General features: G+C 40.7%; 1 protein-coding gene across 1 annotated transcript in view; it reads left to right on the forward strand.

Annotated features, from left to right (window-relative positions):
* Positions 1-23,521, forward strand: part of LOC127578140 (synapsin-3-like) — a 203,480-nt gene that overhangs the window by 24,416 nt on the left and 155,543 nt on the right. Inside the window, exon 2 of the mRNA XM_052029747.1 lies at positions 3,706-4,278. Coding sequence (XP_051885707.1) covers positions 3,959-4,278 — 320 coding nt within the window. The 5' untranslated portion in view covers positions 3,706-3,958. The remainder of the gene's footprint in view (positions 1-3,705; positions 4,279-23,521) is intronic.

Consider the following 23,521-nt stretch of genomic DNA (forward strand, 5'->3'; position numbering starts at 1 on the left):
CTGTTTGTTCATGGCTAGTTTAGGTCTCCGTTAGGAGAATTTAGCTCTGGACATTGGTCCAAACATGCACGTGATCTGAATTCCAGTTCTGAGGCAAAACCGATTAGCTTCATGGCCCCAAGGAGGAGCACAGTTGTGCAGTCATTAGATCATTAAAGCTGTTGCCTTACAGCTCTGGTGACCTGGATTCAATCTTGACCTCTGGTGCTCTGTGGAGTTTGCAAGCTCTCCCGTAATGTAGGTTTTCCCGGGTGCTTCAGTTTTCTCCCACATCCCAAAGACATGCGGATTAATAAGTTAATTGGTTACTGTAAAGCGTGGGGGATGAGTGGAAGAATCTGGGCTGAGTTGATGGGGATGTGAGGAGGATAAAATGGGATTAGTTTAAATGGGTGCTTGATGGTTGGCACAGACTTGGTGGGCTGAACGGTCTTTTTCCATGCTGTTTGACTCTATGTAGAACTGACATCAATGGACATCATGGGGAAAATATCCATCTATTATGGTCAATATTGGCACAATGGTTATGTTTGTTGGAAGCATGTTATCTTGGGCCTGGGTCACTGCTGCAGGAACTCTTTAGTTTCAGCCCGATTTGTATTCACCCGAAGGAATTTCCTCCAATTTCTGAAATTGAGGTGTTTGCTGAAGATTGCTTGATGTTCTATTCCATTCAGATGTTCTCAGATAATGAAGCAGTCAATGCTTGCATGCACTAAGATTTCACAACACACAAATGTCAGACAATACACAACACACAAGTGTCAGACAATAACAATTTTCAACAAGGTAGAGCTCTACCACCTACCTTTGATATCAGTGGTAACATCATTGTCATATTGGGAGTCACCATTGACCAGAAAATCAATTAGAGGAGTTATATCAATACTATGGCTACTAGAACAGGTTAGTGGCTCCCAACACTCCACCACCTACAAGGTACAAGTCAGGAGTATGATAAAGGACCTATCTGGATAAATGCACCTCCTGCAACACTCAAGTCACTTGATAGTAAACAATCAGTTTTCTTGTCTGATACTACAAGCAATAGTTTAAATATTCACAAAACCCATCATTACTACACAGTGACCACAAATTAGCAACAAGATACACCTCCAGGGTTCTTTGGCAACACTCTCCAAAACCAGAAACAACAAGAGCAGCAAGTGCATGGGAACACCATCACCTCCAAGTCACATACCATCCAGACTCAGGCAAATATCACTGTTTCTTCATGGCTGCTGGGTGAAAATCCTGAAGCTCCCTATTTCATGATGTTGATGGAGTACCACCCATATGGACCAACTATTCAGGGCAATTAATACCTCTTTCCACTGAAGCCCACATACTGTAACAAAATTTTAAAAAAATTCCTTGGTGGTGAGCCAAAAAATTTCTACATCAACGTGTGTCTGGAACACTTTGTAATCTCAATTCATTTCACTCCAGTTGTCAAAACTGCTGCCAAGCACATTTTTGAGAATGCACTATCGAAATGATTAATGCAGTTGATTTTCATGTCAGAAAACAATAACACACGGTTTAAGAGCCGTGGATATTTGATGGCAAATAGAGTTCTTATTTTGGTTCCTCTGTTAAAAGCCGGATTTGAATTTTGTTTTTTTTAAAGAAGGAAATAGGTCCATAACAGAACTTAAAGATAGTATAACTGTAGGCAGACAATCCAGCAGATATTTCAAAGGAAATGGGGAACACATTTTCCTTTTTTCTTGATCTTTGTCCTTAACCTTAAGACTCCTTAAACAGGTGGAATTAAATTACAGTCAACCATTTAACAAACCTTGTCAAGGAAAGCTATCACATTAATCTTGAATAATTTAATTGGCTGTCAAATTAATTAAAACCTTTGTAATCTGAAATTCCAGTAAATTAGTGTGGCGATGTACATGATGGAAGGAAAGCAACTGATGCTTCGTCAGCACCTGAACAGCAGCCAACATATGTATAGTTAACAGTGAATATTCTAAACTCAGGCCAGCCTATTACTCAACTCAAATTCTCAGAAGTATATCTATTAGAGCGCTGATTTTCATTGTGTGCTTATAAAAATGAGGTAGAGCATAGCAATTAATCATACAGTTTTCGCCTCAGAGCATTTAAACTCACTCTGTCCCAATTAGTAAACCTATTCTAATAACATACATGGCATGTGTAAATGTAACATTCCCTCTGGCCATTCCCAATGAGTGATTTGAACTTTGGCCATCAAAGAACAAAGCTTCTTGCATCAGCTTCTCGCCTCCTGTTCTGACAGTCATTCACAGAAATGGTTACCTGGGATATCTTCCTCAATTCATTACTACTGAGCTGCACAATTGAGGTTTTCTAGGGAAAATACAATAAACAAATTAAATATAAATCGCAGAAGCAAATTAAAATGCACCTCAAAAATGAAAATATATATACTCTTTGACAAAATATTTAAAACATCAGAATCTGTATTTCCCCTTCCAGATATGCTGGGAGCAAGGTAGAGTTGAGGAGCTGTTGCCTGGGGCTAGAACCAAGACCTTCTGCTGTGCCTTTGCCAGAGCTGACCTAATGATGGACTCTTGACCTCACAATCGACCTCATTATGGCCTTGCACCCCACTATCTGCCTGCACTGCACTTTCTCTGTAACTATAACACTTTATTCTGCATTCTGTTATAGATTTCCCTTGTACCACCCCAATGCACTGCTGTAATGAAATCATCTGTATGGATGGCATGCAAAACAAAGTTTTTCACTGTACCCCAGTACATGTGACAACAATAAACCGATTTACTAAGACAAATAAGAATCAGCAATTAGCTGGCACAAATTGAGTTACACCCTTTAAGATGAATCAAGGAAATCCAGGTACGTTCCCACTAGGCAAAAGAGAGGGCAAGCAGAAGTAGAGTTGCCAGATGAAAGAGGCAGAGAGCACGGGGAGCTCCTATTAATGCCAAATATCTGACAAAAAATGGTTTCCACAAACTTAGCAAAGCTTCCTCTTGCTCTTGCCAGCCCATTCTTTGTACATGTTTGCAACCTGAAGCAACAACAACAGGAAGCACTAAACACTTGCAGATTCAAATCTAAAGCCAGGAGAAATTAACCAACAATGTACCTGTAGGTACTGCATGATCCCCTTAAAGGCTACAGCTAGGGGGTTCTTCCTGCAGCCAAACCTTTCTTCAGCTGTGCGATATTAAAGGAAGATATTAGCTGGAGTGCCAAGCTTCAAACGGATAGCGCTGGCATTGTCAGTATTGCATGTTAATTGTCAGCATAATGAATAAAGAGCATAGTGTCCTTCTTCCATTGAATGATTGTCATATGTTGTATAGTTTTCAACATTTACAGCTTCCTTGGAGGAGTGGACTGGCGATGGAAGTTGTTCCAAATCTCCACCAGTTGGGCCTGTGGAGGAAGATGGATCCTTCAATTATTATTCCCTAATCTTGACAGCTTCATGATGCGATGTTTGAAATCAGGAACTGGCGAAGTTGGAGTCGCAGTCGTGTAGTTAATGTAATTACAGCTTCTGTAATCTTTTCTTTGACAGTTGCATCTGGCAAGATTGCAAGTTGAACACTGTCCCTCTTGACAATCCAGTGTTGCAGCCAACATTACTGAATAACATTCACTATTGAACTGGTGGTACGTTGAGGCAAATCCCGCCTTGCTAATTGATCTGGAATGTTTTGTCCGTCACAGGAAAGACACAGCTGTCTGAAGGCCTGAGTGTGGCACAGAGGACATCAACCCCACAGTCGTTAGATCCTCTTCAGGAACCCCAGATCATTACTCCTACCTGCTTGCTTCACCATCTCGAGTTACAACAAGCCACACAAAGATAAGAACACCCGTCGAGATATCTCAGAAACTGAAAAGGTGCCAGCGTGTCACCAGAGTCTTGCTCATTTGAGCAGTAGTAGCCCATTCCTTCAAAGACGCACTTCACCTTTTCATGAAGATGAATTACTTGAGGAGGCGCCTCTCCGACAGCAGTTTTGTGGCGAATTTGCCGAATGGTTATATGATGGACCTGCAGCGACCTAACAATTCAACCAGCTCACCAGTGTCCCCGGCCACTGAGCGCCGCCAACCGCCGGCCCCCTCCGCTGGCAACACCATCCTCAGCTCCATCTCCAACGCCGTCAAGCAGACAACAGCAGCCGCTGCGGGATTGGTGGACCAAACGGGAGCGCCGCCTGCTGCCGCTCCCACCCCTCCCGCCGTCCGGAAACCGAAGATCCTCTTGGTGGTCGACGACCCTCACACTGACTGGTAGGTGTTTGTTGGCTGGGCTAGATTGGTGGAACTGAAAAAGTTGGTTTCTCTATCTTGGTTTGAAATCTTGTATTTGAGGGTTTGGCTTTGGGAAGGAAGAATTGAGATTGGACCAGAATGTTCCCACAAACATGGGCCATTCCATGGAACTTGTGCTGGGTTTTCGGTTCCTCACTAGCCGCCTTCTACTCATTTATTGCCAGTTGATGTGCTTGTTCACTTTTGTATATAGCTTTACAAAATTGCCTTTTATTTTACCCAGTTGAATCTCAAAAGAATTTGTCTGCATCCAGTTGTGTAAATATGCTGCATGTGCTCAAACCGCCCATTGCCGGAAAGTAAACTGATTCGCCTTTCCTGAGCAAATAAAGCAAACGTCCAAGTGCTGGAACTTCAAAATAAAAAAAAGGATGTTGAGTGTTTCCAGCACTTTCTATTTTTATTTTCGATCTCCAGAGCCTTCTGTTGCAATCTTAGCAGCCTTTGGGTTATCGGATATCACCAGGAAGTCTGTTTGTTATAAACGCTAATATCACCATTTTATAGAAGTTTCATTATCATTTTAAGATGTTGTTAGTATGGTTTTGAAGTGGATTAAATGATGATGTTACTGTGCGTAAACCAACTAAACTTAACAAAATTGAAGTACAGCAGCTGCTGGGAACCTGAAAAACAAAACCAGAAAACATTCAGGACTCAGACATCATTAGTGAAGACAACAGACAAGTTTTTTTTTTATCATTCGTTCATTGAACGTGGCCAGCATTTATGGTGGTAGTGAAATGCCTTCTGGAACTACTGCAGTCCATTCAGTGAAAGTACTCACCTTGTACAGTTGGGTAAGGAGTTCCAGGAATTACATTCAGTATCAATGAAGGAATGACAAGTTTGACTGCTTTGTAATTTGGAGAGGGACCTGCAGATGGTGGTATTGCCATGTACCACTTGTCCTTGTCACAGATCTTTTTAAGTAAACTGGAAAATGTTACCAATTTAAAACAGAGCAGAACAAGTGTTCAGGGAAAACAAATACGTGGATTCCCCCTGAAATAGAATGGCCTTTAATGATTGTTGAATGATAGAGCTGATCTTACAATGGGATTGGGGCGGGGTGGGAGGGTTGATGGTGGTGGGGGGGGGGGGGTAAGGAAAGTTAAGGAAAAAATAAATAAAGGCACAGAGAGAATGTGAATGGCATAAAGAGAAGGTAGTGTGCAGCAAGATACATGTGAAAATGTGGAGCATACTTTGATGGCTCAAGAACCTAGTAGAAGTCAAACCAGGTCAACATTATCACAACTGAATTCTAATCCTCCAACACAGAGTAGGTCTGTGCTCAGGCTGGTTGAGTGACGGGGGCTGTGGAGCAATCAGAGCAAAAGGATTGCTCCACAACCCCCATCACCCAACCAGCCCGAGCACAAACCCACTCTTTGTGCTGGAAGATCAGAGTTCCGTTGTGATAATGTTACTGGACTAATAATCCAGAGGCCCCAATTGGAGAATGTCAATAAAAATTCTATTGTGGCATAGAGAGAATTTGAATTGAACAAACAAAAATGTTGGTATCAATAAAAGTGACCTGAAATTGATTCTTTTAAACACTTAACTGCTTGATTAATTTCCTTTTGGGAAGGAAACCTCAGCACTTACTCAATTTGGTTTTTAAATGACCCCAGTTTCCAGGATGTATCTTCTTCCTGGTTGCAAGTAGGGTTTTTGTATAGCAGCCAAGAAAATCACACCGTTGTATCAAACCACTACCTTAAACCTGACAGAAATGGTTAAAAATGTAAGCCTGCCCTCACCATTTTGTGCCAAGCAGGCCAGGTGCATAAACATAAGCTGTGCCACACTCTGAAAGTTCTCATACTCTGAAAATTAACTTAAAAAAATTTGATTTAAAAAGCAACACCAAAATGGAAAGCCAGAATATGTCAATGAGCACTCTCTAGAGCAGGCCCGATTCAACTGAATTTCTTTCCAGAGATAATTAAGTGTTGCAGTGAATTGGGTTGCCAATGTTTAACCAAGCTCTCAGGATTTTGGTTATTAATTTGTGTGATTGTCCAAAATAAGGTTGGGGAAGAAAGGTGATTGGCACAAGGTATGTGAGTATATGAGACTGCTATTTTGGAATCATTACAGTATGACACTGATTTATTGCAGACATAATAACATTCCATTTGGAATTATACTGAGCTCCTGTGGGTTATGTCTTAAGATACTACTATTCAAATACTGGAGTTGTAGTCTGAATTATCAGTTCATGATTCCTTCATTATCACACTGCAATCCCCAGAATGCTGATTTCTGCAGAATGAAGAGTTAACATTAGGTATTAAAACTATTTTTCTTATTTATTGACATTAAGAGAGATTGAGTGAACTGGGAATATAGTCTCTAGAATTTAGGAGAATGAGAAGAGATCTCATTGAAACATAAAAATTTCTTTAAGGGCTTGATGGACTAGTTGTGAGGAAGATGTTTCCTCTGACTGAGGAGTCTAGGACTAGGGGGCATAATTTTAGAATAAGTGATTGCCTGTTTAGGACTGCAGTGAGGAGAATTTTTTTCAATGAGAGGATTATGGACCTTTAGAATTCTATATCCTGGAGGGCTGTGGAGGCTCAGTCATTGAGTTAATTCAAAACACAATAGATAGTAATGGATTTCTAGATGTTAATGGAATCAAGAACTTTGGGGATGGTTCTAGAAAATGGCACTGAGGTAGAAGATAGCTATATTCTTGAATGGTGAAGCAGGTTTGAAGGGACAGGTGACCTACTACTCCGGCTCCTACTTCTTAAGGTCTTTTGTTCTTGAAAGTGCATCATTGCCAAAACGTGGTTCCTAAGCATACCAGAGCCAGATGAGCTTCCACCAACCTAACTAAAGGACTGCCATCTAATAACCAAAGTTAGATCTACCAAGAATAACAAAAACATTGTGGGTCACATTTATAACCTAGAGAAAACTGGCTGCTTTGCTGCAAGTGCCCAACTAGTTTTTTTTCAATATTCCTGGATAATGTCTCATCTCTACAGATGCTCTGACATATTACTTATTTTAGTGACTTAATGCTTAGCTGTATCAACATTAATGGACAGTATTTTAAAGGACTATACCTCAGCTATGTAAACTTTCTCCTGAACAAGAAGCAAATTGCCAGTATTATAGACAGCACAGATAAGTTTCACCTTGCAGAGTTAGGAGTTGGAGCCAGATTTGGAGCAGGAGCTTTGAAAAGAGGTGAGTCTCTGTACGTGTGTTTGTGAGTTTCACCTTGCAAGAGTCTAAGAGGCACATTTGCAAATTGTTAATAGTTCTCTTTGTGATTTTTGTAAATTACTTGGATGAAGATGTGGAAGGGTGGGTTAGTAAGTTTGCAGATGATATAAAGGTTGGTGGTGTGGATAGTGTAGAAGGTTGCTGTAGGTTACAAAAGGATTAGAGGCATAGATTGAGTGGACAGTCAGAGACTTTTTCCCAGGTGAAAATGGCTAACACGAGGGGGAATACTTTTAAGATGATTGGAGAAAGGTATGGGGGATGTCAGAGGTAAATTCTTTTACACAGAGAGTGGTGGGTGCGTGGAACACACTGCCGGCAGAGGTGGTGGAGGCAGATACATTAGGGACATTTAAGGGACTCTTAGGAGGGAAGGGTTAGATAGATCTTAGAGCAGGATAAAATGTCAGCACAACATCATGGGCTGAAGGACCTATACTGTGCTGTAATGTTCTATGTTCACAGAACTATCACCAGTGCAGACATTATGGTAATGAATGAAGGAAGTACACAGATTTTGTGCATTTCCTGAACTCTGGATGTTACACAATGCTTTACAGCCAATTATATATATATTGGGAGTATAGCCACGATTGGAATGAAGGAAATGCAGCAGCCAGTTTGCATACTCTTGCAAACAGGAATGTGATAATGAGTAGATTTGGGGATAATTATTAACCAGGGCACCAGGGATAATTCCCTTAATCTTCAAACTAGTGCAATTGAGATTTTTTTGATCACCTGATGGAAGAAGGCCGATAACAAAATGAACAAACCAAGATCTGGTGTTTATTTCCAGAGGGATAGAATTGAAAAGTAGGGAGATCATACAAAATGTGTCAAACTGGTTGGATCACAGTCCTGGTTGTATATTGTGCAAAGGTTACAGAGGCAGTGGAATTAAAAACGAAAGCACTAGAAATACTCAACAGGTCTGGCAGCATCTGTGGAGGGAGAAAGAGTCAAAGAGAAAAAGGGAGAGAGAAGCAGAAGCACTTGAGTGAGATATACAGTGAAAGATGAATAAATTAGGCCCTCTTTCTCTGGAGAAAACAAGGCTGAGTAATGGAGCTCTAAAATGATTAAGGATTTTGACAAAATGGATGTTTTTACTTGCAAGAGTAGCAATGGAAGCCATCATTATAAGATAGTTACCAAGAAATCCAATGGGAAGTCTTCTTTACTCAAACAGTGATGAAAATGTTGAGCAGTTGAAGTGAATAATAAGGATACACTTAAGGGGAAGCTGCATAACTACACGGCGGAGAAGAAATAGAGGATGGGGTGAAAATAAATTTCTCACTGGTATGGGTGTATTGCTAACATTGCTGATTTAACCCATTTGGAATTAATGCATCATCCACTTTCTTGGTACACCACTCTGGCTTGTACCAGTTTACTCTCTGAGAGTTATATTGATAGCTTTAGATGAGGAAAGGCTAGAGGAGGCTTAAGTGGAGCGTGAATGAACTGCTTAGGCTGAATGGCCTGTTTTTGTGCTGCATGTAATCTTTGTAATCCTTTACAATGACACAGGGTCTCTGTTTAACATTCTGTGTGGAAGAAGACATCTCTGACAATGATGCATCAATACTGCATGGGACTGTCAGCCTGGATTGTGGCTTAATTCCCTGGGTCCTTAAAGTCTTCATGCTCCCCAGAAGAGACATTGACACTCAAGCAGCAATTGGGAGGTCAATTTGGGGAACTAAAAATGGGGTTGAAGAGTAAAACTGAGTGAATTTAGGACAAAATCAAATGTAGCCAGAAAAAAATGTGATGTTGGAATTTGAATAGGATGGAATAGGGAAGTTGGTGGATTAGGCTGACGAAGATTTGGCTGAAAATTTCAGTGGCACCTGAATGAGTAGTAATGGACCTGGATGATATTAAGTGTGGTTTATGTATGCATTTAGGCATTTGTCCAATTTTTGATGCTCAGACATTTAATCAGAAGATATTCCATCCTCCAGAAAATTCAGCTTCTCCAACCATGCTGAATTCCTACCTGAACATGTTTTGCTTGCCTATCAAGCAAGTCTGCATTGACTTTTATTGCTTCTTAGTTCCTCACTGCCTCAAATCTAATTTAGATATCTGCTCCTTTTGGTTTATCTTCTTGCGGCCTTGCCCCTCCCCCTTTGTACAATCTCCACTAACCCTATAATGTCCCTTCCTCATTTGGACCACATTCATGCCACTGATGGTATCATGCTTTCAGCTGTCCAGATTCCACCCTTCGGAATTTTTTTCCTTATTCCTTGTGCATCTCCAACTCCTTAAGAGCCACCTACCTGATTAAGATTTTGATCAACAAGCAATTGTACTGAGATTTCAGTAATGCACCATGATTGGAAACATCGTCATTCAGCAAGTATGCTGAAGTTTACCAGTGTTGTTTATCTTTGTAATTAATATACCATCCTGTCACATTCTGTAATACATTCGGTTTTAAATGCGTGTGCAACATGTTGCATTACTCAGATGCGGAACATTTCTCTTTATTGTGTACTAGTGACTCACTAACGTCCTGCATAGTCAGTGGCATTTTCAATGCTAATTCTGTATCTACTTGCTGTGAAATTTACAATTGAGGAAGTAAAATTAGCTATCTTGTAGGTTATAAATTATCTTTTTTTGCAATGGCTTTGTCGCAACGACTGCTGGGCCAGATCTTCATAGTATCTAATAATTCAGGGTCTGAAACAGATGTTCGACACCACAATCAAATTACACTGATGAAGCAGTTTATGTCTTCCATGTTGCTAGTGAGCTCTCTGTGCATCCTTCCAGTGATTTCCCACAGGAGATATCTTGTGTATTGGCTTCACAATTTGGCAGTAAAACCTACCTACATGGCCCTATTTGCATCATAAAGAATTTATGAAAAGTTCTAATCAACACTGGGGAATCAGTACAGGTGACATAAGCATTGTTCTCAAGTTTGAACCCTGTCCAAACCTGGACAAGTGTTCAAATGGATTCAGTAATGTATATAAAAAAAAATTCAGGTTCAAACAAATCTGAAGAGAAAAGGAATTTGTTTCAAACTTGTATTTTTATAAACATATTTGTTATGTATAACTGGAGCAAAAACGTGCATAACCACTGGAATGCACAGTTCTGTTTTCCATTTGAATTACTTTATAAAACTTGGAATCATCCAAAGAGTTTGCTTAATTTGAATAATCTTCATTTGAATTTAATTCAGTCATTATGACATCTTTAATAAATCAGTGACTGAACCAATGCCAACAAAAATGGCATATATTCATAAAAAATAAAAACATTTTTTGTGTATAAATTGCAATAGAGTACAGTGAATTTAAGAAAACAACATGCACGTCAAAATTTTCTGAAAGATTGAGGCTGAAAGTGTGGATGCACTTACAGATTTTGGCTTTGTAGTGATATATATAAGAGTTAAAAAGTACAACGGTATTCATCTACTTTTACACAAAATGTGTAGGATTTAACCATTGTACTTTTTTTTAACAAAAAGTACTGATAATCACCACCAAGGACATCTTTTGTAGGTTGGATATAATAGCATCTAAGGCTAAAATCACATGGTGAAGCCTCCAAGAACATATCCAGCTGTAATAACATATCATATTTCCAGTGTTAACATACTATTGTGCATTAGTAATGAATATCGGGTGATTCTATGCAGTATTGAGGGACTGTTTTGGATGAGTCAAGTGTCATCTCAGGTGGATGTAGGAAGATCTCATGGCACTATTCGAAAGGACTGCAAAGCGGGTCTCCTGGCATACTGATCATCATTTACAGTATGTGTCCACAGATATGTCTCATATACATTATCGGCCTGGGCCATTGCATTATTTAACCAGGCTGCCACATCTGTGTATGATAGATCAGTAGCAACATTGCCAAACTCCTTCCTTGGCGTTGAGGTGCTTGGACGTCCTGAGGCAAGGCATGCTGCTGTATAATTACAAATGTTTATTTTTAAAGTTAGGAGTATGACCATCTCTAAATCAGATCATCTTCACTGACTAGCTTTTTCATGCAAAGCAAACATTATCTATTTAGTCTTGAATAGTATCTGCTGTTAATGAAGAAAGAAGGTTTAAAATTTTAACCTGAAGATTAGAAATAGGATGCCCTGTTTAAAACTGACAGTAGAACAGGTTGCTTTGACCTGGATGGTGTTGAGATTCTTGAACGCAGTTGGAGGCAAGTGGAGAGTTTTCTATCACACTCCTAATAAGTACCATGTGGATGGTGGAAAGGCTTTGGGAGTTGCTCAGTATAGGATACCCAGGTTCTGATTGCTCCATATATGTCAGTGGTAGCCTCCAGGAAAGGGATTTGCCAGTGTTAATATTGAATATCGGGGGAGGTGATGAGATTCTCATTTATGGAGTCAGTCATCGTCTTGTGTGAGCAATGAGTAGAATTCAGCACCGACTAATTGCTGTGAATACGCCCACTTCAACACTTATGATGGAGGGAAGGCCATTAATGAAGAAGTGGTGATGGCTGGGACAGGAAGGATGTCTTGGGGTTGACATGTTTGGCCTCCATTAACCACAGTCATGTTCCTTTATCCTAGCCATGTCTCCAACTAGTGGAGAAAATTTCCCTGCTTCCCATTATTTTCAATTTTACTACGCAGTGACTGTCACATCACTTCTGGTCTTTTTATCTTGTTTGAATGAAAGCAAAAATGAGATCTGGGACAGCTGGTCCTGGCCGAACCCAAACTCAGCATCGGGTAACAGGTTACTGGTGAGTAGTCATGATTGAGAGGAGGCTGTTGTGGTGATAACTGTCCAGGTTGTATTGTCTGTGGTTTGTTGGCCTGATAAAGCTGGATGCTTTCCCCCTTTGTCAGGTGATGCAGTATTGTAGATGTACTGGAACAGCTTAAGAAAAGATTGAAGTTATTAAAAGCATGGTGGGGAGTAACCCTTAACAAATGTCACTTTATTGACTACTGTACAGTTATGGAGGTAGAAACAAGCAAAGAAGTTCACAAGTAGAACTTGGTAACACCAGGAGATGGTGCTGTTTTTCAATAGTTTGCAATGGCTTGTTTTCAGTCTAATTGCAGTGCAGTCATGGGTTATATTGCTAGGTCCTCCAACTTCATTGATGATATTTAGAATACATGGTAATCTGCTGGGAAAATGGGAAAGTACTGTGTCAGCATTTAATTGAGAATGTCACAATTTGTTGAATCAAAGATTTGCAAAAATACAAAGGTGGAGCATGTAAGGTCCTCTGAAGTCCTCTTGTTAGACATTCTTGCACTCACGAGAAAAAACTGATTCAGAAAGTTCTTTTGAATAGCTACTACCTGAAATGTTATCTCTGCTTTTCACAGTACATATGATGCCTTGTCAGATGAATATTTCTCGCACTTTGTTTTATTTCAGTTTTTCAGCAATTGCTTTTGTTGCAGGAAATACTTACTGGAGTGTCTTGGTTTTGGGTGCATTAAAACATGAATTAAGCATTGATCAGGTAGATATTTTAGGAATTTAGGATTGGGAGCAGGTGTTTTCGATCCTGACTATAATAAAGTGATTCCTGTTATCACTCAAATGTTCTAATTTTAAAGTTATGCCCTTTATTCAGAGTTTGTCATCAGAAGAAATGGTTCCTCTGTCTCTATCATAACTGATTACTTTGTGTTGAGTTCTCTCACCAAGGGTCTCCATTAAGGGCCAGTTTCTAGGCAAAATAGTAGCTAAAGGTTCTAATTTCAGTTTTCAAAGTTTGGATAACATTTGGACTGATTAACCACTTGTAAAAGTAGTGAATTTATTGCACAAAAGCTTTCATTCAAAGGATGTGGTTTCACAGGCTAAGCCAGCATTTAGTTGCCCATCTCTAATTGCCCTTGAGAAGGTGGAGGTGAACTGCTGAAGTCCTTGAGGTGTAGGTTTACCCAGGGGGAATTCCAGGATTTTGGCCCAGCTACAGTGAAGGAACAGTGATATATTTTGAAGTCAGGATGGCGTGTAGTTTGGAGGGCCACTTATAGAGTTGTTGGTGTTCCCATGTTTTTGCTGCTCTGACCTTCTGACTGGTAGAGGTTGTGGATTTGGAAGGTGCTGTCTAAGGAGTCTGGTTGGATATTGTCATTGCCTGGGACTTGTGTGGCACAAATGTTACTTGCCACCTATCAGCCCAGCCCTGGATATTGTCCAGATCTTGCTGCATTTGGTTGTGGACTGCTTCATTATCTGAGGAGTTGCAAATGATGCTGAATACTGTGCAATCATCAGTGAATATTTCTTCTACTGGCTTTACAATTAAAGGAAAGTCATTGATGAAGTAGCTGAAGATGGCTGGGCCAGGGATACTACCTGAGGAACTCCTGCAGAGATGTCCTATTCACTGACTTAATGAAAAATTAATTTTTAATGTTGCCCTTTGACTTGCATTTGAATACATGAAGCACTGAGGAGTTCTGGAGCGGGGAGCAGAATTATCCTGTGCTTATATGGTTCTGTGCTGGCTCCCTGTCTGCTTCTGCTCACTCTTTGGATATTAGTATAACCATATTAAATCCATTCGTCATTGTGAATGTACAAGTTGCATTTAACATTGTATTTAATATTGCATGCAAGTAATATTTAGTGCCAACATAATGCCAACAAAGGAGAACTGTGACCTGCACAAATCAGAATCAGGTTTATTATCACTGACATATGTCGTGAAATTTCTTGCATGGTGCTGCTGCCACAAAACAACAAATTTCATGACATATGTCAGTGATAATAAACCTGATTTTGATTCTGATTTGTGCAGGTCACAGTTGTCCTTTTTTGGCATTATGTTGGCACTACATATTACTTGCTATGCTACCTTGGCATCTAAAGCAAGAAAAAAAATCTCCTGTGCCAAGTCTCGTTATAAAGCTGGAAGTCATAGAAAGGATGCAGAGTCGCTACCTTGCTATAATGTGCAGTGTTCTAATCTGGAGTTGGAGCTGAAGGAGATGCCTGGAACACATACATTTGATTGAATGATACAGCATCATCAAGTTTTTGAAGTGACAGTGCATAGTCTAGCTCCCACAGGTACAATGGATAAATTTGCTGTCTAATATGTTCCGCAGGAACTGAGCAGATGAAGGTTGCTTTGGCTTGCTTGCTCCTGCACTGCTTTGTTTCTGCCAACAGATGGCCTTGCTTCACTGTAAATATGTGTGATTAATGAGAACAAAGAACACATGCTCATAGGAGTGTGAGCACGCATTGCTGCCATCACTGCATAGGGAAAATATATCACCTTACTTTGGCCTACCGATTTCTTTGAAGGCTGGGGATTCAATATGTTTTGCAAAGGTTTTTTGTGCAGGTCATTAATTACATTGGCCCCTGTACTACTGTGATTTATTTCACTGCTTTGTCCTGAATGATAAGCTTCCTAACATCAGTGAGAGGATAATATACATTGAGCTTGTGCTGGTATGGATCAGACAACATATTTTACCAGATCAGCATTGATTGTTGCCACTTTTCCAACACCTTCAATCTAGATTCATAGAAATGTGCAGCACGGAGGAGGGTGCTTGACCCATTGAGTCTGTGTTGGCTCATTGAAAACGCCATGAAAATCCAAATTGTTCACTCACCTGTTCAACTCCCTTTTAAAATGATTCATGGAATCAGATTCCATCTCAGGGATAGAAGACACCTGCTCATTGGACTTGAAGTCAAGATATAAAGAAATAATGACACCTGTTTATACAATGCTTTGTATAACCTTAAGATGTCTCTAAGCACTTCATGTTGAGCTGAGTTGTTTTGAAGGGGAGTTGTAAGGTAGGAATGTGACAACATTTGTAGGAATAGCAAGCTTCCACAATTAATACTTAAATAAATAGACTAGGGACCATGCTTTAGGTGATGTTGGTTGAAGGATAAATTTTGCCGAGGACACAGCAGAGGACTGCCTTGCTCTTCTTTGAAGGTGCCCTAGCAATTTTCCATCTTCCCTTTGATTGGGCAGATGGGGTCTTTGTTTAACATCATATGTGTGTGGCGCAACCTCAGACAGTGCAACCACTTCGTATTTTCTCAAATAAGTAATTCAATTTGAACCTTAATTGATTAAAAGGAACCTCAGGCTGTCCAATGTATTTGGCAGAGAATCATGAATTAAGTGCAGCTTCATTGGCACAAGATTGACAGATGGATCAGAATGCTGCTGTAGGCCTGGAGGGATTCAAGATTGCTCAGGCCAGGTAGAAAACATGTGGTGGGACAAAACAAGGAAAACTTGGACTGCACAGGGCATATGATGCTGACACTGGACGAAAAAAGGCAGAGAAATCCCCATCATTATCTAGTAGGGCAAGGATAGATGCAAAAGGGCAGATGATGAATGGATAAGACAGGGAGAGCTCTTTCCTTACATTTCATTTTTTGTGGTACATTTCATTCTTCCTTTAGGAATCTGGTTCTGTAATGCTTTATAGGTTTTGATTTTAAAAAAATCAGACTCTAAATATAATAAATAGAACTCAGATATGGGGATCTAGGTAGTTGTACATTAACAAATAAAATCTCGTTAGTTGAACCAAACCTTTTGATTTGTTGGCAAATGCTCTAAGGACTGTAATGTGTTGCAGTAGTATAATCGCATGTGTAGCTGAGCATCCCATTAGCTCCTTGGCTAAACTTTTCCTATCATTCCTGTATCTATTTTGCATTAACATTTATTCACTGTTCCTAGCTGCATACCTCCTCTTTGCTCTTGAATTAAAACCATTATTCCTTCTGGCCTCATGCTCTCCATTAAAACTAGCTTGGACCCGCTATCCTCCTTACTAGGTGTTAAAGGCTCTGCAACTCTTTCTAAAACCCTAAAACACTGGAGACACCATGCTGTCCGTTGCTTGTTGTTCACTTTTGAGAAGGCCGTTTGATTAGAAACTCTACACTTGCCGTGTGCCTTACAGAACAACAAATAGAACAACCTAGGGATGCTGCGTTGGTGATGAGTTTGGAATGATATTGCTGTGGTAGAAACAAGACAATAATCAAGGCCAAGTATATGGAACAGTGATGACTGCTGGCAGTGTACACGGCTGATATGTTTGTAAGCTGGAAAGGTAGGAGAGGACATCGTTGCCTGCCCTGTACATGGACAGAGCGGGGGTGCTCCTGGACACACATTATATCAACTTTGCAGGGAGGACTCAGAACTGAGCAACATGGCCATATGTGAAGAGAGGAAGGTGACATCAGTACAATTAGTAGGGATGGAGATAAGTGAAAGTCTAGTTATTATGGACCACAGATGAGTTCTCTAATGAAACAGGAGAGATGGTTGGTGAATAACTCGTCAGGTTAAATACACTAGCTGAAAGGTGCAAATTTCAGATTTTTCAGTGTCAGTTGCAGTGGGATAGTTTGGTGTGCAGGATGGTAAATGAGCAAATACAAGTAAAACTGAACTGACACGGAGGACATCCACAAAGATGGGGAGAGCATTAATGAATACAGAATTAGTTTTGCTTAGGGCACAGTCCTGAGTAGCAGGCAGGAAACAAGCTTATATAAATGGCAACAGCAGTGGGATCTTCTTTGCATCTGAGTTACGTGGGTGATACAAGCATCTTCAATAGAGCGACAGTAGGTCACATGAATAGCACAAGCTGGAAAGCTGTGGGTGGTGAGGGCGGAAAAGGCAGGAGGCCTTGCTATGGCTGTTATGGAAACCACCTGGTGTCCAAATGCTTGTTCTGGATGATGCATTGCCTTAATTGCTGCCACATAGGGCATATTGCGCAGGTGTGTGTGTCCCTAAAGAAGGCAATTGCTGGCAAAGAAAGTGGTCTCCAGTAAGGGACAAAAGTGCAGATTAGGCCTGTTGAGGTTATGGTCCATATGTTAGGATTGGAGAGTGAAGAGGTGGAGCTAGGTAGGTTAGGTTGAATTTGCTGTATACCTGTAGAGGAGTTATTGAAAAACACTATGATCATTATGCAGATTGATTCTGCTGCAGGCTGGTTGAATATAGGGCAAGATGTGTACTGAAAATACTTCAAACACTTCTTGGTAAGTCATTGTGAATAGATAATCGGACTAATGCAGGAGAGACTCTTCAGGTTCTGGGTGAGATTGACACTGGTAACCCAACAGTCTATGGATGAGTCCAGTTAATTATCATGGTTATGGGTCACAACCATGTACCTGCAGTTGTGGGTATGATCAAGTCACTTTAATTAGCAGGGTTGGCAATGAAGAGATCCTGGAACTTCTCAATTTGAGGGTGCGCTGGGCCTGCCCAAAAAGACCACTGATTGGGGGGTTCAAGAGGGACTACAGGATCTTGAGCTCACTGACATGACCACATCAGGACCACCAGTTTGCACAGGCTGATCATGACTGATAGCCACTGGTTCACTGTCTAAAAATGTGTAAGAAGATAAGCATGGGAAGACTGTGACGTGATTCTTTGAGGGAAGGTATGCTGCTTATGGTATGGGTAGCAATGGACTGGCACGGACACAGATGGAGTCTGAGGAGAATGCATCCCAGGGGGAGTGTTCAGCTTGGGCTAAAAGGTGAGAGGTTTTCTTGAGAGGAGGAAAGTCAGAAGTAGGTTCAATGTATGCAGTGGTTGAGTGAACCAGAGATTGTGGGAAGATCCAATAACATAGAGACAAGGGCTAGGATGGAATTGCATGATGATGCATGGAAATGTTTCACTCCCAGGCATAAGGCTATGGATATCAATGAATAATAAATGTAGGAGGACATCAAAAGGATTGTTAGAGTGTTTATTTAAACCTTGGGATTTGCAGAGCAGTAAGTAGTTCAGAAGAGGATTCTGATTTTCTTTTTTAGAAACAAGACAGCCTGTTCACCAATGTGTTACGACAGCAACTGTACCATTGCTAGAATCCATGAGAAAGGTGGGAGGGGAAAAGCCCGACATGAGGTATGGTAGCAAGGCCATCTTGGTCAAGTTGGCCAGTACTGTTGTGGTAGATGCAATTGGAAAGGGTGTGGAGTCTTCGAGACTTGTGCTGTTCACACAGCTACTAAATGGCCCAAACAATAAAAAGCATTGTCATAGAGTCATACAGCATGGAAACAGGCCCTTCATCCCAACACGTCCATGCTGACCAAGATGCCAATCCAAGCTAGTCCTATTTGTCTGCGTGTGACCTGTATCCCTTTAAACCTTTTTTATCCATGTACCCGTCCAAATGTTTATTAGATGTTGTTATTGTACCCGATTCAAGCACTTCCTCTGGCAGCTCATTCCATGTACATATCACTCTCTGTGTGAAAAGTTGCCCTACAAGTTCCAACTAAAGCTCTCCCCTTTCACCTTAAACCTATACCCTCTGGTTCTTGATTCCCCAACCCTGAGAAAAAGACCTTGTGCATTCACCTTATCCATGCCCCTCATGGTTCTATCCACCTCAAATAGATCACCCCTCAGTCTCCTAAACTCCAGGGAATAAGGTCCTAGCCTGTCCAACCTCTCCCTATAACCTGGTCCCTTGAGTCCTGGCAACATCCTTGTCAACTTTTCTGCACTCTTTCCTGCACAATGGCACCTTTCCTATAGCAGGGTGACCAAAACTGAACACAATATTCCAAGTGTGGTCTCACCAACATCTTGTACAACTGCAAAATAACATCCCAACTTCTAAACTCAATGCCCTGACTGATGAAGGTCTGCACACAAGAAGCTTTCTTCACCTCCATGCCTACCTGTGATGCCACTTTCAGGGAAATATGTACTTGTACTCCTAGGTCCCTCTGTTCTACAATACTCCCCAGGGCCCAACCATTCACTGTGAAAGTCCAACCCTGGTTAGACTTCCCAAAATGCAAAACCTCACGTCTCTGAATTAAACTCCATTTGCCATTCCTTGGCCCACTTCCTCAGCTGATCAAGAGACCACTGTAATTCTTGATGACCTTCTTCACTGTCTATGATACCACCTATTTTAGTGGCATCTGCAAACTTACTAGCTACGTGTTGTACATTCTCATTGAAATCGTTGATATAGTTGACAAACAACAAATGGCTACATCTACCTCCCTGCCCTCATCGACCTTCTTGGCTACTTCTTTGAAAAATTCAATCAAATTCGTGAGACATGATCTCCCATGCACAAAACTGTGCTGACTATCCATAATCAGCCCCTGTATTTCCAAATGTGTGTATATCTTGTCTCTTAAAATCCCCTCCAATAACTTACCTACCACAGATGTTGCACTTGCTTGTTCCCGCGTTTTTCTTTGCAGCCCTTCTTAAACAAAAGCACAACATTAGCCACCCTCCAGTCTTCTGGCATCTCACTTGTGGCTAACGTTGATGCATATATCTCAGCCAGGGATCCTGCAATTTCTTCACTACCTTCCCAGAGTGTTCTTGGATATACCTGATGAGGCTCTGGAGATTTATTTACCTTCATACGTTTTAAGATGTCTAACACTTCCTCTATAGTAATGCAGACTATCCTCAAGACACCCCCATTAACTTTCCCCAGTTGTCTAGTCTTCATATCTTTTTCCACGGTAGAAGGAGAGGAGAAGTATTCATTGAGGAGCTTGCTCGTCTCCTGCAGCTCCACGTGTAGATGTCCACTTTAGTCTTTAAGGAGTCCTATTCTCTCCCTAGCTACTCTTTTTCCCTTAATATACTTATAAAATCTCTTTGTATTCTCCTTAATCTTCTTTGCCAAAGCTATCTCATGCCCCCTTTTTGCCCTCCTGATTTCCTCCTTAAGTACACTCCTGCATCCCCTATACTCCTCTAGGGAGTCACTTGATCCCAGCTGCCTGGACCTGACCCATGCCCTATTTTTCCTGACCAGAACCTCAATATCTCTTGCCATCCAGGGCTCCTTACTCCTGGCAGCCTTGCCCTTCACTCCAACAGGAACATGCAGATATTGACCTCTCACTATCTTACTTTCAAAAGCCTCCCACTTGATGGACATCCCTTTCCCCAAAACCTACTCCAATCAAATTTTGCAAGTTCCTGTCTAATACATCAAAATTCACCTTGCCCCAATTTAGAACTAACTTGTGGATCAGTTCTGCCCTTTTCCATAACTATTTCAAAACTAATAGAGCTGTGGTCACTGGTCCAAAAGTGCTCCCCCACTGACTCCTCAATTACTTGCAGTGCCCTATTTCCCAAGAGTCGGTCAAGAATTGCCCTCACCCTAGTAGGACCCTCTATATATTGCCTTAAGAAACTCTCCTGAACACACTTAACATATTCCACCCCATCTAAGCCCTTAGCACTATGGCAGTCCAAGTCTATATGAGGAAAGTTAAAATCCCCCACGATGATAACCCAATTATCCTTGCAACTCTCTACAATCACCCTACATATTTGTTCCTCCAGTTCCTGTTGACTGTTTGGGGGCCTGTAGTATAATCAACCAAGGTGATCATCCTCTTCTTATTTCTCAGCTCTACCCATAAATCCTCACTGAATGTAACTACTGCTCAGTAACTACTGCTGTGATGTTCTCACTTATCAAAAATGAAACTCCCCTCCTCTCTTTCCTCCACTTCTATTTTGCCTGTAGCACCTGTACCCTGGAACATTAAGCTGCCAGTCCTGTCCCTCCCTTAGCCATATTTCTGTAATGGCTATAATATTCCAGTCCCACGTATCTATCCATGCCTAAGTTCATCCGCTTTACCAGTCAGGCCTCATGCATTGAAATAAATGCAATTTAATCCAACAGTCTTTCCTTGCTTCCTGCTATGATGTTGCCTGTCTTGCCTACTGAACATGCTGTTGTTGGCTCCTGTATCAACTTCCAGCCTCTCATCTGCCTTACTACTGCTTTGGATCCCACCCCCCTGCCAATCTAGTTGAAACCCTCTCCACTAGTGCTAGCAAATCTGCTGGTGATTGATTCTGTTGCATATGGAGGTGATTTAAGGAATCTGAAGATCCCATGCATGATGTTACCTCAGGCCTAGATTTTCTGATGTCTGCATGCTGCCCTCCAGCTAAAAGAGGCTGAGAACATGAAGGCAAGAGTTGTGAGCACTGGGAGCCATTCAAAGTGGGCAAGTCTGTGACTTCCTAACTTCAAAATGGTTAACAGAGAAAGGCCCATTGTCCAGGTGAAGCTGTTGTGGGAGTTGGGGTGTGAGGACAGAGTGTATGTGAAAGGAAGCTGATGGGAAGCATTTAAGAAAAAATGAGTTAAAAATATTACTTAGTTTGTGATACTTGGAAATATTTTGGAAACTATGAATACTTGTTGGAGACATAATTGTAATTATTGTAGTAGTAAATTGGTGTATTGGTGCAAAGGGCCTATGCCTGTCCCTATTTCTTCTGTTCATAAGCATATGATATTCTGTATTTATAGCTATATATAGTCAAAATAAGATCTTAGTACAGGATGTGAGACTTGTCATATGGTAAACTGATTTGAAAAGTTTTTTATTGGGTTTCTCAGATCTCAGCTCATACTTTGGAGCTGTTAAGCTTCGTTAGTGTTAGTGCTGCATCTAAGAGGACTAGAAAATAAGTAGGTTAATGTTTAGCTAAATGTATTGTTGACCTTGTTCATGCGTTTCTTGTAAAGAATTAGTTGTACAATTTTACATATTGTGACAATAGTCAAGAGAATAATTTAATGAATATGGATAATAATCTGTTATTAGACAGTTACTTTTCCAAAGGTAAAACTGTAGTATTTGAGTTTGCATGTAACTTTACGAACTGTGTGTACATTCAGGAGTGATTTTTGATATGCTGTCAATGTTAGCTACTGCTATTGTTGGGTGTTGTTTACCTTCAACAAAAGGATGTTTGGTTAGAAGCTCTATGCTTGTTATTTGCCAAACTGAATGGGAATATAGAATCTACGGATGTTAGAAGTTGCAGTAACAATCTGTTGTGAAACACAATATCCACGTAAATTGGGGGCATTCTGTTACGTGAATTCATTTTAATCATTAACACGATGTAAGTACACAGTGGGTTTGACTTTGACCTTTCAATTCTGGTTGCTTGGTCAAAATCTAGCCTGATTAATGAAGTGGATGAAAATTCCCCTGTCTGAGCAGGTTCAAACTAGTTTATGTTAGGTGGGGATATCCTGTCTAATCTTTGACACTGATTTAGATAATGGGTCAAAAATATTTCAAAGGACTTTCTGCACAATGGATCACTTTTAAACATAGCCACTGTTATGTAGGTAAAATATGACAGAAACACAGCTCAGAAACACAGAAATATTCCCTCTCCCACCATCCCTGGCACTAATGAAATGAGTGATCATACAGAAGGAACAATGTTGATCAGAGCACAGGGAGAGCTACCAGGTCCTCTTCAAACTCATGGCATCTTTGTTATCCAGAAGGATGGGTTCTTCAGCAATTGTAGGTGTTCCTGAATTAGCAGACCAGACTGTAGCCATTCATTTGTGTGAACTAATAGGCAGTAAATTATATTCTATTGGATTGGAGGTCTCTTCTGAGGCAGGGCCATTATCATGGACACCAATATTGTGCTTGCAGACCAAATGCTGCTCCCCAAGGACTGCCTAATGCTGACACGGGGTTACAATATGTAGCATTTCATCCTCTATCACTGTAAACTGATCAGCACAAACATTCATCAAAAAAGAAAAAGATACTGAAAACAGAATACTTAACATTCAATTCTCAGTGCAGAAACATGGTAACTTCAACCGTGCCCAGTGTCTGCATTATGAAAGGCTATTCTGGTAACCTTTCAGAAAACATTGAACATTGGTTACAGAGAAGCCTTGTGCATGCTTACAATTCTAAGTATGTCTCTTTGTTGTTGTTACTGCCATTGTGGTAAACAAGATCAGAGTGAACATGTCCAGAATTCCAATTTGCTTCCCTTCATTCTTGGCACGTTTACCTCTGATGCTGTCAAAGTCCTGTAAAGAATCTTAATCCATGTGCAGACTGAACATGTGAATGCT

This window comes from Pristis pectinata, chromosome 15 (assembly GCF_009764475.1).
Source record: "Pristis pectinata isolate sPriPec2 chromosome 15, sPriPec2.1.pri, whole genome shotgun sequence".
Taxonomy (NCBI): Eukaryota; Metazoa; Chordata; class Chondrichthyes; order Rhinopristiformes; family Pristidae; genus Pristis; species Pristis pectinata.